Consider the following 18177-nt stretch of genomic DNA (forward strand, 5'->3'; position numbering starts at 1 on the left):
ACAGTGTAATACCATTCCACTTATTTATTCTACAGGCCTTGTTGAAGCATGGTAGTTTTGTAAATAAATTCTTATTTTCTTCAATTTTTCTTACAGTACCGTTATGCATGTACAAAAAATATCTTTTGTGATAGGGTTTTGAGGTCCAAGATACTGTATTAGAAGTCATTAATGTGACATTCGCTTAACCTCTTAACAGTTTTTTAGATACCTAAAATTATGTTGTCTTGCTCAATTATTTTGCTGTTTTACAGAGACAGGTTTGTGGAATTTATATATGTATTTTTTTATGCAAGAAAGTTATTTATAGTGTCTTGTCTTTTTTCATTGTTTATATATTGCCAGGACGGGTGACATGCAATAATAGTAGCTGTCTGCATCATACGATTCAGTGAAATCACCAAGTTGCAAATACTCATGACAGAGGATCAAGGATGTGATGACATCTAGTAGAAAACACAGAACTACTTGTGTGACGTGTGTTTGTCATAGAAATGCTTCTTGGCAATATTGCGGCAGACAACACAATAAAACAGAAACAATATAAAGATGCATAACATTACGACGGTAGCACACTTTTACACAATCACTATGACGCAATATTGATGTTTTCAATAAAACCTTAGTAAAAAATAGGGTGAATGACTTTAAAATTATCCAATACTTTAGAATTATGATTACTGCTGTTTGGGAGGAAAATCAACCAACTGTGTACATTTTATTAATAATATAAATACAAAAGTTTGTGAAATATGATGTTGGAAGTTTGACAATCACACAAAACCTAGTGGACAGATTTATATAAGATTTGGCATGTATACTGCTTGGATATGTCAATAACACAGACATGTTTTTCAACGTAAAGGTGGCGTGTGGAGAATGTTGTGTAAAGTACTAATGAAAGGCTATGTTAAATGGTACATAATTTTAAAGTTTTTTTTTTTTTTTTTTTTGTATATAAAGCTATAAGTTTCAACTCAAAAGGATCAATCACCCTATCGAAAATGACAACTGATTAAAGTTTTAAAGTAGTGATATTGGAGAAAGAATTTGTGTGTTGTAAACCCCAGCCATGAAGTTAGGTATTTGATTGCAGAAATGGAAATTATCTTTTTTTTTTAATTGTTTACACTACTCAAACCAATAAATTACCAACAAACAGTACAGTAATTATTTTATAGATTATTTAATAAAGACTTGTACATCCAAAATTAAAATTAAATAAGAGATTACAATAAATGTTCAAAACAGGTTCCATGTATGGCTGGACAGTGCCCAATTCTGTGTAGAAAGCCAATACTACATTGTATAATGCTTCTTCATGAAGTAGCCTTGTTTCGTCGAGTATTCAGTGTCTTACTACATTTAAATTGTGACGTTTAGTTTTTAAACATTATTTTTCAATGCCCCAAAAAGAAATAGTCTAGTGGTAACATCGGGCGATCTTCCGGGCCATTCTACAGCTCCTCTTTGCCCAATCCATTGTTGCGTGATTTTCTCTATTCTGTACTTTGTTGGTACGTTATTGATACAAATAATGTAAACATTAAAAAAATATAATTTCCATTTCTACAATCAAATACCTAACTTCATGTCTGGTTTTAACAATGTACGAATTCCCTCTCCAATATCACTACTTTAAAACTTTGACCAGTCACCATTGTTTCTAGGGTGATCCTTTTGAGTTAAAAATTGCAGCTTCTTATAAAAAAGACTTTATTATGATGTACCATTTAACTTAGCCTTTCATTAAAACCTGTTATGACATTTCCATGGGCCATCTCTTTTAGGTTGAAGAAATTAAATTCTGCATCAAAAGACGGAAAGAACCATTCTACAACCATATACTAAATTTCATATACTAAGTTTTTTTATCCGAGCTTGTGGTACACAGTCAAAGACAATGGAATGTGTTATCCAAGTCAAGACATTTCAGAAGAGATGGAACTTTGTTGGCTGAAAGGAATGGATTTAGGAATTAAATAAATTGTAACAACGTACTGTTATGAAAAAAACAATAGTTTATATTAACAATCTTATTCTACATTGCATTGAGTATAGCTTTATTTACATTATATACATGTGAAAATATATTACAAAATAAAATTTTATATATTTTTTAATATACATATATATATATAACGTTGTAATCTAATCAGTATTTAAATGCGTATCAATGGCATGAATTAATAAAAATATTAGATAAATTTCATCCTATACAATGATATTATAAAATCAATAAAAAATGTTTGTTCCTATAGTATAAAATAACAATTTATTGAGCTATTATATTAGGCTTTGCATACGTCAGCCTAGGACTCGTCACAACTGACATGACAAGATATGACTAGTTAGCAAGGCTCTTTGAAGGGGAAAGCTGCCTAAAGGCAGACACCTATCCACATTACAATTACTATGTGTGGTGAATTCAGCATTTCACTTACATTACTGAAAATTAATTTTCATCCCTACCGTAGAATATAAAATTAACTAAGCACCAACTAAGAACAATGATAATGCACTCAATATACACTGAATTTTTTGTGCCACAATTTTTTAAACAGATGTTTGTTAACCTATCTAATAAACAATATCTGTGCATGAACAATGAACTAAAATCGTTTCATTACAAATAAACATAAGTAATGGAGGAATAGGCAAAACATTATATTGATAATATTATTACAAAACATTAAAATATAATTGTTGCAGATCCAAACATGAAATTAAATAAGTACCAAGTCCAACAACATTTCAAGTGGTTTGTTTCCGTTAATTTTTAAAAAATTAATAGCTTGAACAAAATTTAACTGATCTGAAATTCAATCAACTTTCAAGCAAAGCAATCAGTGCGTTTATTTAAATTTAGCTTATAGATTATATCATCTCATTCCCTACATGCTAGTCACGATCAAAAATAAACAATGATTTCTGTTTTCAAATGGCATTACTGGGATAAAAAATAACAAAATGTCCACTTACCTTTTTATGCTTCAACACAATAATTTTTTCAAAAATTCAAATATTCACCACACACATACTACACTATATAAACCATAATTCTTTAGCTGTGTGGACTCATTGTATTACAAGTATAACATTAAAATATAGGATAATAGGAGAGTGCTAAGTTAAAGAGGATTGAAGTCACCTTTGCTGGTAAAAAGTGTTTCTTAGTACATTTCCTATAAATGTTAATTTGTTTTAAAACAATATTATGTGAGAATGTTTTGTGATATTATATAAATACATTTTTCTAGAATACAAACAGTAAATACAACATGATACCTCGAATACATATATTCAGTATTAAAAAAATCATAACTAAAAACATTCAACTTATGTACAACCAACACCCTATTACAGTTATTATTTGAAACATCTTAACACAATAAGGGTTAGACTTGCACATTAGAAAAAGTTTATCACACAATAATTTTGAAGTTCTTAAAAAACTGCAGACTTTTCAAAGGACCAGAATTTGGAAATAATTATAATTACAAGTTTTTAATCGTCCTGTAAACTCTCCATAATTTTCCTAAACAATAAATCTCCTGTTAAAACAATTAACTCAGATTGTTTTGAGACTGACTGATTGTGATTTAGTGATAATATTACAATAAGATTTTAATTTGTTTATAAACTTTTAAATTTTCCACAACAATGTGATATTACAAATTATAATTTATTGATACTCTACATTTAGTCATAATAAAAATAAAAAAATCGCTCGTGTTTATTTGGTAAACATCCAACTTCTCCATATTACAAAATGTTAAGAATAACTCAAAATTAACAAGCTAAATTGAGATTCGGAATCATTATTAATAGCATACATGAGAATAAAGACAACGTATAATTAGGTATAAAGCACAAACAAACAACAGATAACATAATTCATACTGCTGCACTTATTTGGTCAAATCTATTAGAAAAGACCATCAGATAGCACTCTTTCTGTAAGCTATCATAATTTCTCTCTCATACTATGTATACGAATACAGTATTATATTTTCACAAAAGTGCTTTAATACGAGGGCTGTTTTTTTTTTTCAACTTCCGATCGTGCCGCTAGATGGCTGGGCGAGCGGTATCGGCCAGCAATGCGCAGCAGTCGACTGCGCACCTCTCCCACTACAACCTCACTCAATTTCAGACGGCCGACGCCATTTCCAATTTATCTAGCGACACATAAACATGGCTACCATGATAGAATCTCCCGCCAAGTGTGAGTTGAGAAGTGTCATTCGTTTCTTGCAAGCTGAAGGGTTATCTGCAGCAGAAATTCACCGTAGAATGGAACGAGTATACGGTGAAAGCTTTATGAGTGACAGTGCAGTGCGTGATTGGTGTAGGAAATTTAAAGATGGACGAGTTGACATTCATGATGAAGGGGGCCAAGGACGAAAGTCGGTCGCAAACGAAGACCTCGTTGATCGAGTTGACCAAAGTGTAAGAAGCAATCGAAGGTTTACGATTACGGAGCTATCCAATCAGTTTCCTGAGATTTCAAGGTCAGCCCTATACTCTATCGTAACTGAAAAGTTAGGCTACAAAAAACTTTGTGCGCGATGGGTGCCGAAGATGTTGTCTGATGACCACAAAGCTCGGCGAATGGCGTCAGCAACGTCTTTTCTGAACCGCTATGAAGCTGATGGCGAAGATTTTTTGATCAAAATCGTGACAGGAGATGAGACATGGGTTCTGTACGACACCCCAGAAACGAAACAGCAGTCCCAACAATGGATGCATTCAAACTCTCCAAACAAACCCAAAAAATTCAAAAAAACTTTCAACAACAAAAAGATAATGGCCACAGTGTTTTGGGATCAAAAAGGTGTATTGCTTGTTGAGTTTTTAGAGCCAGGTACCACAATCAATGCGGAAGGATACTGCGGTACGTTACAACGTTTGCGGAGAGCTATCCAGAACAAAAGGAGAGGAATGCTCACATCGGGAGTAGTGCTCATTCATGACAACGCCCGTCCTCACAGTGCTGCTTTGACAAAGCGTCTTCTTGACGGTTTTAAATGGGATGTTTTTGACCATCCGGCGTATAGTCCTGACTTAGCGCCGAGTGACTATCACCTTTTCCCGGAACTGAAGAAGATGCTAGGAGGGCAGAGCTTCCGAACAGACGACGCGCTGCGAGACGCCGTGAAGACCCATCTCAAATCACTGGCGGCAAACTTCTATGAAGAAGGTATTAAGAAGCTTGTACCCAGGTATGAAAAATGCCTCAATTTAAATGGCGATTATGTTGAAAAGTAACTAATAATGTACCTAACTTTTGATAATAAATTTATTTAATTACTCTCCCTAGTTTTATTTTTATATCACATCGGAAGTTGAAAAAAAAACAGCCCTCGTATTAATTTTTCAGACTAATATTTCTTAAAACCTCAAGCTTACTAAACATTACTCTGAAGTATACATTTAATAATGTTCATTGCATTTATGTGTATGTAAAATATGTAATCCTTTTAGATATTTAATTATAATTCTTTATACATGATCATTTTGTGAATTTGTTGAAACAAATATTTTATACCTCTTTTGACAAAGAAACTTTTAAGTACAGTAAATTCTCTCCTTGGCCAGGCTTTTAAGTTGTTTATTTAACTGATTTAAACAATTTAATAATTAATTATTTCTCACATAAAGGGTGCTGTTTTAATCTACTTGTTGAATCACCATGTCATTCAATTCACAAATTCTGTATAATATCTGATAATAATACAAAGGAAACACAAGGAATAACAAATTATACCAGGAAATTAAACAGGTTAGTTGACTTCGGTCAATTTCTACTATGAACTGTTCCATGTGCTTCAGTCATCAAGCCGGCCGGCTAGACCATCTAAGTCCAGAACAAAGGGAGTCTATTGTGAATATTTATTTTTGTTTTTATATGAATGACAACAGTATTAAAACATAATTAAATTAAATTAAAGGTACGTTAGTTTCATATAAAGAAAGAAATATTATAAGAGAAATAATATAAGGATATTATAGAACTAAACTGTCAGTAACATGACTAAATATTGACTAAATATTAAATAAATATATAAATAAAATGGAGACTTCATATTCAACAAGAAAACATAAACTTAATACACTAATTCCCAACCTCTGGAAGGACAGGGAATCAAAACATGAGTGAATATTTCCAAACTTTCCTTTAAAACACTTTGAGTCAAACAACTCTAGGGTGGTGATGACACATGCATTGTATATTTTTTCTCCAAAGAAGGTTGTTACTAATATACAGTACTTAGGTTGCTTTTCAAAGGCATGAAATTAATTTGACACAAGACAATAGCTGAAAAAGGCATTTATCTTAGTTTGTTCCATATTCACTTAAGTATTTAAAAATGAAACAAAATCTATTACTGCCTCGCCTCTAATTTTATATAATTTTGTTACAAGTGCAGGAGAATAACTATGCCCCTTGAGTAACTTTGGTACATTTAGGTCTCACCTGAGACTCCGACCCTAGGGCAGTAATTCACCCCCTTCTCCCTCACCTAAGTATTATTTTGATTTAAAGTGTTTTAAGTTTAAATTTATTTTGAATTATGCAGAAAGATATATATATATATATATATATATATATATATATTACATATATATATATACACATAATATACACACATAATAATTATACTAAATTCACTCATGTTTATTCCTTGTTCTACCACACACTATACAAAATTGCTTTTATCTTAAACCTTATCAATGACCATAAACTAATGGAATTAGGAATTAATTCAATTAAATCAAAATATAATAAACTTAAGCAGTATAGCACCTTAATTCAAAAATGAAAATCTTATGATTCTACTTTTAGTACATTCTGGATAGTGCCTGTGTTGGGAATGGAAAAGGTTAACTTAAACTTTAAACTATTCTTCTATTCATACAATGAGGCCTGAACTGTTTAATTGAGAATTTAAATGGATCTTTTCATGGCTAAAATAAAACCAACATACTATAGTCCCACTGTAACAAAATCTTTAATCTTAGATACTTTTAATATTTTAGTTTAAATTGTGAAAATTGCATAAACTTGGCCTGAAACCCTCTCAACTAATTTGATGTAATGAGCAAACGCTAATTGTTGTTATACTGCTGATAATGATTTGCTTTATTGTATGCCACAGAATCTTGGTGTTACATTTATAGATAAAATAATGAACTTTATTGATATTCATTACTATGTTTTTAACTATCAATGAGAAAAAGACTTCCAAGTCTTTTCTGATTATTGTTTCTTTCACAATGGAAGTTTTATATGGCACAACAGATTTATTGTTAAGAGCCATATAAAATCATGATGAAATACAATAAACTATGCTAAAATTGTATTGTTTAACATTTGAAAATTAAGAGAAACACTTTGTGGAAACATAAATCTATATTATATCAAAATTGGTCACGCTTCTGCCATCTTAATATTTTTACCATCTTTGTAAACTGTGTGTCAACTTTTATTAACTACAGACCAAAGAAAACTTAACATACTGTATTTCTATTCAAGAAATAGAATAAAAAAACAATTGTATGATACAATTACTGACACACATTCTATATAGGCTGGATACATACAATTCATAAACAAACAAATATTGAATTATTCATATACTTAAATTAAATTAAACCCTCTTTTTCAGAAAAATAATCAACCATATTTATAATATTGAGTATAATAATTGTCATCTAAACGTAATTCAAGTTATAAAACTAAAACAGGAATTGTTATTAAAAATCACTAGAAGTGTGCAATTTGAAAACATAAAGTGCTGAAATGGAAAAAAATCTTGTACAGTTCACACACAACAAATTGGATGGGGATCGTCATGTTTCAATTACATTTCAATACAAAACTAAAATTAAATATACGCTAAATTTGGTCAAAATTGATCCATTTGTTGGTCATGAACGATGTTTGTATGGACGGACAATTTCTAAAATATTATTTTGACTTGGATTTTATTTTGGGACTTTTTTCCAGAAATGGAAATTTCCACTGGATACCAAAAAGTCTCGTTTTAAACAAAAAAATACTTTTTCGTGTATTATACATAGCGAAGAAATAAAAAAAACCAGATAATTTTGGTAGTTATGACAATTAAGCTTGTATCTGATTTTGAAGTTAAATATCAAGTGATCAGTGCTTGTGTGGAATGTAGATAATTGGCTAAAAAACGATCAATAGTCAATCAGCTCAATAGCCAGTAATGAAATTGAGTTTTAGCAACAAGGAAACAGGACAAATGATGTGGAAATAGAGAGACAAAACACAAACTTACGTAGATTGGCTTGGTTGATACAATTTAAAGAACTGAAAACACAGCATTATATGATGCTAACTAATGTACGGGTGTAGATATACACATTAAATATATCTTTGTGTTAATTTATTCGTACATCTTATATAAAGACAGGTTTGAACAGGAACCAGGTTTCAAATTCCTACACTAATCAAAATGAGTTTTCAAAAATATAGTTTTTGAAAATGTGTGTAGTTTTTTTAACCTTAATCTACTACTTTATTCAAACTTAAAATTGAAGCACTTACAACAAATATTTGGTTCAAGCTTAGAAACTGGTTTCTTGCACAACCAAAATCATGAAACTCATATAAAATAAGCTAAATATATGTGTACGAGATTAAAATAACATTTAAAAAAATCATTACATGAAGATTACAAAACAGTGTTCTTGAAAGAATATATTAGCCTGTGTAACATAAGTCTTATTCTAAAGTTTATCACGTGTCATAGACTTCAAATATATGAATTTAAAATATCTGTTAAGAGTGAATTAATTATTTTATATAACAGGTAAAAAAATTGTATTATAAAATGTAGAGTATTGCAGAATATGAAAGATAGAGTATGCATAAGAAAGGATATGTGTGTTAATAAATTACCTACTGATATCAGATCAAAGAATTCCTTCAAGCTTTATATGAAAAGTGAAAGGTTATTAACTTGAAAGATGTTTACATAGTGTAAATTATATTTTAACGGAACTACAGTAATCTCTTAGTTGTAATATCTAATGTTGAGAGGTTTACTGTTTGATTCAGTATCTAATGAATTTTGCGTTATTTGTATTATAATTTATATTTTATTCTTATTTTCATTTATAGTATGTGTTTTAACATACTTGAAAGTTACCTAAAATAATCAATTTCCTGCAATATAATACGAGGTAGGAGTATGCCACACCATGTGTCGTGTAACAGGCTTCGCTGAGATTGCAGGCAAAATTTCAAGTCTCATTTCACTCCCATTCACATTTTTGTTGTTTAAATAATAAAAGTTCTGGTGAGGTACGGAGAGTACTACCACCCATATGATTGTATCTGATTATTTTTAAATTGATTTATTCTGCTATCATGGTTGCCCTTCACACCAGTGTAAAAATATTTGTTAACGCTCAGCCAAATCTCACGGATGGACATGCACCATCGTCGGACCCAGTCTTGCCTATATAGAAATTAAGCTTCATACATAATTTCAAGCCTATAGGTTAGTTCTTCTTCAATATACTGTGTGGACAAACAGGCAGAAATAAGATTTTTCTAGCTCCACGAGTGATAGCCTTAGCAAACGCTCAATTATATGACGCTCAAATATTTGAAATTTTTACTTCAAGAGGCTTGTATTTGTATTACTATAAACAAGACAAAACTTGTGTGATACCTTCTGATGATCTGAAACAAATTTAAATCTGTTGGAGACAGTTACCAGATCTATTTAAAAAAAATTAAAGTTTTGACTATTATGTACTGTATATGTTCAAATAAATACTATGTTATGAATCATGTGATTTTTTCCCATTATCATACGGAATCATTGTACAGCAAAGAGAATTCTTTTATGTCATTTAACCATATTTCAAATTAATCATTTGTTGTGCGTACTGTTTGACATGGTGGATTTATAAAGTAACATAAGAAATATACTGTTAGTCAAGATCAGTTCTCAAATAAAAATATGATCAACTATCATTTAACCAGATAGAGTTAGAACTTTCCTAGAATAAATAAACAAAATATATAAATGACTACTCTCATCCAAATTAATATTACCTTTTAAATTCAAAATTATGAGTTTCTCATCACCCTGTACAAAATAAATGATTAGTTGAAATAAAGGAACTACAAAAGGGACTTTAGTCTTGCTACTTAAAACTAAACGATATACAATGAGTGATAAATTAACTATTCCTATGTCATTAATACATGGCAAATTATTTATTTTTAAATAAATTAATATGGTAAAAAACCTTAAAATAAAATAATTACTAACCAGTTAGCTTTTTGTTAGAATGATTACAAAAAGTTAGTCGAATAATGGTAATGGATGTGATGTTTAATAGGCGAGTGGTGAACTGGCCCAATACTAGCTGCCGACGAGTTCAATCTTGCGGTACTTCTTGCGCAGATTGGACACTGGATCCTTGAATAACACAGGGTCCAGTCGCATGTTGGAACGGATCAGAGGCATGTAGCCAAATACGGCAGCAAAAGTGTTGAGACAGGTCTGGCGCTGGATGAAGTGATCTGGGTCATTCCACGGAGACCTGTAGATGACAGAGTATCTTATGAGTCTTTCATTTACATGGACATTATTTCGTTTCAATATTAAGTCTTCTTGACATATACAGATTTATTTTACTGAGATTGTATCAGATTTTACTAGTCTACATCACCTTGACTTTTGATTTGACACATATTCTAAAATGTCATTTAGGGATAGGAAATAAGACTACTTAAGTTATTCCAAATCGGCTGAAATATTATTCTCTTCACCTAAGTGGGACTTGACTGACTGGTGAAAGACTAACAAAATTTGAATGAAAACTCCTACTGTTATATATTAAATTAAAGATCTTGATGAAAAAAACTAATAACTTGTCTATGTTGAAATGAGAAACTTTAAAATTTAATCGATACAGACTAAATGTCTCCCAAGATATCTTGCCACATGATACATTCACATTTTCTTTCATTAAGTTAGGTTTTGTAGTAGTGTTCAAATAATAAGAGTTCCACTGAGCTATGGAAGGTACTATAATGTAAGAGTGCACACAAATCAAATCTTATCACCGATTTTAACATTGAACTTTTTCCACTCTATTATTTTCTTAGTCTAAGACCAATGTAAAAATATTTGCTAAAGCCCAACCAAATCTCAAGGAGTAACATGCATTATCATCACTCAGTATTACCTATATAAAAGTTAAGCCCTTAACGGTTTTGTTTTTCACCTAAAATCGTTGTTTTGCTGAAATTATTTTTCTGTTTTATAGGGTCAAGTTTGTAGAGTTCACTTTACTGAAAAAAGTTATTTTAAACGTCTTTTTTAAATTTACGTTATTTTTATACAGGGTAAGACAGAGCACCCATCTGCGATATATTGCAGCTCAACCGAGAAAAGTACCTTCTTAGTTTCAAATAAAATACCCATATTTTGATCTCAAAACTTAGGGGAAATAAACTTTAACACCAAAAATACCCTAAAATGGGGGGAAGGTAGGGGTTATTTTTTAAAGATTTTCAAAGTCAAAGTCAAAGTCAAATCATCTTTATTTACATAAACTTTAAGTTTAGTAATTGTGTCAACAAATAAAGGTTTAGGTCTAGTTGTCTTGTTGGTCTTAGGTCCTCCTTCCGTAGAATTCGTTTAGTGAGTAAAATGGTCGATCCAGTAGCCAGTTCTTAAGGGTTTGTCTGAAGTGTTTCCGGTCTATTTTTTTCAAGTCTTCAGGAAGTGCGTTCCACATCTTGGCGCCAGCATAGCTTGGACTCTTTTCAGTTGCTGTGAGCCTATGGCGAGGCAGGCAGTAATCAGATGCATGTCTTGTGTTATATTGATGCATTTGTGCATAGGTCCTTGCTGCCTCTGGTGCTTTGATGTGAACATGCATCACAGCTTCTAGGATGTATAAATTTACACATAGTAGTATTCAGTTAGTATTCTAAGTTGTTTGAAGGAATCCCTGCATGTTTCCCTGTATTGAAGACTTCCCAGAATTCTTATGGCTCGTTTTTGCAGCACCAGTAACCTTTGTATGTTTCCTGCTGTGGTGCCTCCCTATACGATGATTCCATATCGGAGGTGTGTCTCAAGCAGCGCATAGTAGGCAACTTTTGCTGTAACTAAGTCACCTATGCTTTTCACTCGCCGTATTACATACAGTGCTGTGCTGATTTTTTTGCACACAGAATCAATGTGTGGAGTCCATGAGAGGTCATCGTCTATAGTTATACCTAAGTATTTAGTGGAAGTGACTTCTTCTAATTCAGTCAGCCTCCCTGTATCCTCTTTGTATTTTCCTAGTACTAACTGTTTTGTTTTTCTTTCATTGACAACCAATTCATTTCTATGGCAATATTGAATGGCCATGTTGAGTGCTATAAATGCGTTTACTTCGAGATCTTTTGGTAATTTTTCCCCTAGTAATAGAACTGTGTCATCAGCATACATAAGTCCTTTACTATAGTCTTGTATATAGTTAGGAAAGTCATTTGAGAAGAGGATGAATAAAACTGGACCCAATACTGATCCCTGTGGGACTCCGCGTGAGACAAATTTAGGTACTGATCTAATCTTTTTTATACTCCCTCTGCTTGTGTGATTTATTTCAACCACTTGGCTTCGTCCTGTCAGGTAGCTGGTGAACCATGTTTTTGAAGTACCTTGTATGCCAAGTGTTGACAGTTTCTCAAGGAGTTGTTTATGAGAGAGGCAATCGAAAGCCTTACTGTAGTCTAGTAAAATAGCTGTACATGTATTGCCTGCTTCAAGCTGGTCTATTATGAACTCCGTAAGACTAATCAAGGCTGTTGTTGTTGATTTTCCAGCTAAGAAGCCATGTTGGTCAGGTGTTAGTAAAGAATTGGTCACCAGATGTTCAATAAGTCTAGTTAACATTACTTTTTCAATCACTTTAGAAAAGGTTGAGATAAGAGAAATTGGTCTGTAGTTTAGTGCTTGTGTTGTGCAGCCTTGCTTAAATTTAGGGTAAACTTTAGCCAACTTTAATGCAGACGGGAAGATTCCAGATTGAAATGATTTATTAGTAATATTAACTAAGGGTTGTATTAGTTCGTCTTCACATAACTTAACTATCTTTGATGAGATTTCATCATACCCAGCTGATGTTTTTGTTTTTAATGACCTAATAATCTTGGACATTTCTAAACTGTTGGTTGGCGTGAGTAGTAATGGTGTTAAGTTTACATTTTCAGGTGATAGAAGTGTGTGAGTTTTGTGTAGTCCATTCATGTCTATAATCTTTTTAGCCGCATCAATAAAGAAATTATTTAGGTAGTCTGCCATTATTATTGGGTTAGTTGTAACTTCATCTCCTGTATCAAGTTTAATAGGCAGATTCTTTGTAAAAGTATGTCATCATATCTCATTTTAAAGTTCTCTATACAAACTGATCATTAAAAATAAAAGTTTTTAATGTAAAGGAACATGAACTGGCTGAAATTTATCATTAAATTAAAGATGTTCATGGTGAAAACGAGATGAGTGAAGAAATGGGTTAGAATTTTTAATAAAGATCATACAAATGTCCACAATGTAGCTTAGAGTGGTCCATAGTCAATGATGAAACGGTGAGGAAAATTGATTAAAAGATCCATGAGAACACAAGTTTTAGAATTAAAATGCAACATTAATGAGGCACTATATGTACTGTGATTTAGGCATGCATTCAAAATGGAGAGGAATGGTCAATTGAGGTGTTCCATGATAATGTTCCATGCTGATGGCACTGAAATGGTGATACAACAATTTCATTGGAAGCAGTTCGACCATCCACCATAGAGCTCGGACTTGATGCCGTCTGACTACCCCTTGTTACTGCACATGAAGCGTAAGCTAGATGGCAATAGTTTTGGATCTGAAAATGAGGTGGAATTGTGATTATCCTGATTGGCGGAAAGTTTATATGAAAAATGTATAGAAATGCTGATCACCTACTACGACAAGTGTTTGGTCACTGAAACTATGGTGTGCTTTTTTTGTAAAAGTAAAATTTGAAGATATATCATCATTAAAGTTATAAAATACTCTTCAGCTAAACCGGCATTACAGAACAAAACGAAACGTTTCAAATGCCACCTGCCACTGAATTGAGCCAAATACTCTACAGTTAACAACATAGAACTGGCGGTTATTGGCAAAGAGTAACACAAGCGTTTCTACTACCAGTTGTAACAATTTTATTAGGCTAACTTGATTGCTTCTATTCTGGCGCTAGTATCTCATCAAAGAACAATAATTCCTCTCACAGGTCAGAAGTGCTGCTGTAATGGAAACAAATCTTCTAAAAATAGAGGCTATTAAGCCACATTGGCCTTCCAGTTTTAATGGACCTTGCAGCTAGAGGAGCTGTTAAAATTCTTAACCTCTACAATAGTGGTTTTGTGTTACAAGTTGGAACCAATGCCCACAAATTCCACAGCCTGGAGCTGAACATTCTTGTTTAGCAGTAACAAGTTTTTCTCAAGATCTAGTGAACCCTTTTAGTTTCAGAGTAAATAGTGTCTTGACTAGTGCTGGAATATTTTTGACAGTTAGTGTAGAAATTGCCTAGAGTTTTTAGGCTAAAATAAAAGGGTTTAAGAAAGAATATAAAAAATTATGTCTTTAAATTCTTCTATCCTGTTTGTTTGGTGTTGTAGTTAACAAACTATTTGTTCTGGTTATGATACTTTATTCCACAAATTAATAATCCATAATATTTTCAAATTACAACGTCGATTTAAACTATAATATAGTATTACAATATTATAAAAAAGGTACAATAATATAATCAAGTATTAATTCTAATAAGAAATATATACAGTATGTAAATATTAGTTATTAGTTGTGAGTATAAAAAATAAGGATTACAAATTCATAATGGCGACCTTTATTATGGTTTGTTTTATTATACTTAAAACGTGTATTCAGTTTTCAGTTCAACAATAACAATATAACAATATTTAATCTATTTTTCTCTACTTTTAGGTAGTTTTATGTTATAAATAGATTTAATGTTTGTGTTAAATTCGAAAAAAATCAGATTATCACAGGTTTTTCAAGGCTGGATTCTCAATATCATTATATGCAAACATGGATGGTTGCATTACAATTTTTTCCAAAAAAATTCTTTAACCCTTTCCACTTGTGATTCGGACGTCGTCCGACATTGCTATTTTACTATTCCACTCGTATGTCGGACGCCATCCGACATTGCAATGACGTCAGCTTTACTTTATTTTTAGCCGGCCTACGATGTTCCGATTGATGCTGCGATCGCACGGCATTCTCAGGAACTAATAAATGACAGCTGAACTACGATTGGTCGGATGCTGATTTATTTTGCTTTGTCATTGTAGTCATGTTTCATAACCAATTTTCGTGATGTAGTAATGTTGAGTAATTTCTACAACAATGATACTGACACCATCTCAAGAAGAGTCAAGGATCATCAAAGAAACATACAAAAGCCAACAGTTATCTGTCAGTATAACAAATATATGGGTGGCGTGGACCAAGCAGACCACTATATTGCTTCTTACAAATTTTCCCATAAATTTCGAAGTGGTGGAGAAAGCTATTTTTCTGAATGTTGGAAGTGGCAATAGTAAATAGCTTTCTCTTGTTCAACATGAATAAACAAAACCATGGAGAAAAAACAATTCAACACAGGAATTTCAGAGAAATCCTCATCACTGAACTTGTAGGCCATGTCCGTAACACTATGAGTTTGAAGCGGGGTCGTCCTTCATCAGTAGAAAAAGAAGAAAGGCTGAACAAACACCATCACTTTCTTGTAGCTCATCCAACAAAAAAACTAAAGACTGTGCTGTTTGTAGCAATAGAAAGTGGTGCCAGGAGGAAGAAAGAAAACACTTTCCTATTGTAAAACCTGTTCAAAAAAATTATGGTCTTCATCCTGCAGAGTGTTTTGAACGATACCATACTGTGCTAAAATATAAAACTTATTAGTGTAAGTATCAAATTTTATATCTCTATACTATAAATTAGAAATAAAATAAAATTATTATACAATATAATAATGTATATACTTTATTTACTTCCAGTTTGCTAAAACTGGCTTTTTACTGAAAATGTGCTAAAATAAATATGAGCTGAGGGGGCAAGACTGGTGAAAAAAATTCGAGTGGAAAGGGTTAAAAATAGTGTTATGGTTGTAGTGCATAACTTATGGAAAATTACAAATTTGATGATATCAGCAAGTATAAAAACTCCACACAGAATATCTTCAGCTTTACAAATATGATCCTGACTAGAAACTATTATTTTCTTTAAATGCCAGGATAATTTAGATTTATGGTTTAAGAGTTATAGATCAAATTAGAAACATTTACTATGCCCATGTTAGAGAAACATGAAATAAAGTGATTGTTTTTTCTCTGGTAATATTTACAAGATGGTTCATGCAAACATTAAAATCTATTTGCACTGAGAATGACAATGTTCATAAAGGACAGCTGACATAATATACTGTATTTTATCATTATTGTGTCAGCATTGTTAGTTGGATATCACAAAGATATAAAAGTTAAATTAGTGAACTATCGTAAAGTAATACATAAATATAAATAAAATACATAAATTTGAAAGTAAACATCTTATAATAATCATGTTAGCAAACTTACCAGGAATTAAACTAACATAGTTAGTTATTTACTTATGAAATTAACATGACATAATTTGCTTTTGAGTTAACCACAAGCATTATTTTCTTTACTCGGTATTCACAATAAAACCCTAAAAGTATTTAATTAGTGACAATAATGTTACCTAGAGCCTACGCCGGGGGGCTGGTCCTTGTACTGTTTGCGCTGGGTAACCTTGATGGGGGGGCGCCGGGTCACATGGCTGACTAGAAAGTTGATGAGGATATCCTCACAGTTGTGCGACTGTTCCACAGTTTTGAGCAGCAGTGGGCTCAGCCACTCTGTGTACAGGTAGTTGTAGTAACGGTGGTAGAACGCTGCCCCAGTCAACACGATGGAGTAGTCGTTTGTCCACTTTGACGTGTAACCCCAACTTCCCTGTAATCAATTAAACTGGTCAAATTTCTAATTTAAATCCGTAAATAATAGTGATAACATTATTATGTATATTAAAACTCAAGCGCATTGCAACCTCAAAATAGCGATAGGATCAAAATGCTATATAGTGTCCACATTACAAATACAATGTTTAATCCACATCTGTGTAAAATTTTGTCATTAAATTGGATCAAGCCTAAGCTTGTCATAATGCTACTGTTAATTAAAAATTATAGTATGAAACATATCAATGCAGGTCTGGGTTGTGGTGCGGTGTTGTCAGCTGTCGTTATTGCTCATGTATCTTCCTGGATCCTTTACTTTCACAATTTATATTAAAATGTGTTTACACTAAGGCACAGAACGTAACCAAAAATAATAATAAAAACATACAGAATAATCAAACACCAAAGAAGAAAACTGATGTGAACAACTGCAATGAAGCGAGGTTTCGTCTCATACTGAGAATCAGCTGATATGACAATGTGACAACGTTGTAAGATGAACGTTGGAAATAGGGTGTGGTAACTGCCCATGGGGCCAGACTTGCAGTGATGTGTCCTTTATTATAATTATTTATCACAGCATGTTGCTACCATTGAAAACTCTCAGCTGAATGTAAAAAGCAACCTGAGGTTATTTTTCCTATCAGAACAGATTCTTCTGTTTCAATTGAAAAGGCCCAGTAACTAAAACCGTTGTTGAAACCTTTGTTGGGAGTTATTTCAAAGCATTTCTAAGATCCGCGGTGGTAATAGACCTACATATATTACAATAATTTACTATCTTCTCATTCAATCACAATACTCGCAGGCTGCAAAAGTACAAGACATCCATGAGAAGAGTTACCCCTTGAAAATTATATATTTTACAGTGGAAATTTCACAGTATTTCTTAATTTAACCGGTTTAGGATGATGAACATTTTAGTAACATTTCCTGCTACATACTTTTGAAGTTACTCCTTTTTATGAAGGGTGTACAGAAGAAAACAAAGATGAAAATAGAGAAAATGCAAACTTTTTTAATATATTATAAGTATAGTATTAAAAAAGATATACACATAATTCTTTATCCCAT

The 18177-nt window shown here is 32.1% G+C and overlaps 1 protein-coding gene across 1 annotated transcript in view; it reads right to left on the reverse strand.

The window, feature by feature from the left end:
- Positions 1–6647: 6647 nt before the first annotated feature.
- LOC124362624 (exostosin-1) overlaps positions 6648–18177 on the reverse strand; it is a 63230-nt gene continuing 51700 nt past the window's right edge. The window contains exons 7-8 of the mRNA XM_046817284.1: positions 16845–17098; positions 6648–10596 (exon numbers count right to left, since the gene is read on the reverse strand). Of these exons, the coding sequence (XP_046673240.1) occupies positions 10416–10596; positions 16845–17098 (435 nt within the window). The 3' untranslated portion in view covers positions 6648–10415. The remainder of the gene's footprint in view (positions 10597–16844; positions 17099–18177) is intronic.

Source organism: Homalodisca vitripennis, chromosome 5 (genome assembly GCF_021130785.1).
Source record: "Homalodisca vitripennis isolate AUS2020 chromosome 5, UT_GWSS_2.1, whole genome shotgun sequence".
Classification (NCBI taxonomy): domain Eukaryota; kingdom Metazoa; phylum Arthropoda; class Insecta; order Hemiptera; family Cicadellidae; genus Homalodisca; species Homalodisca vitripennis.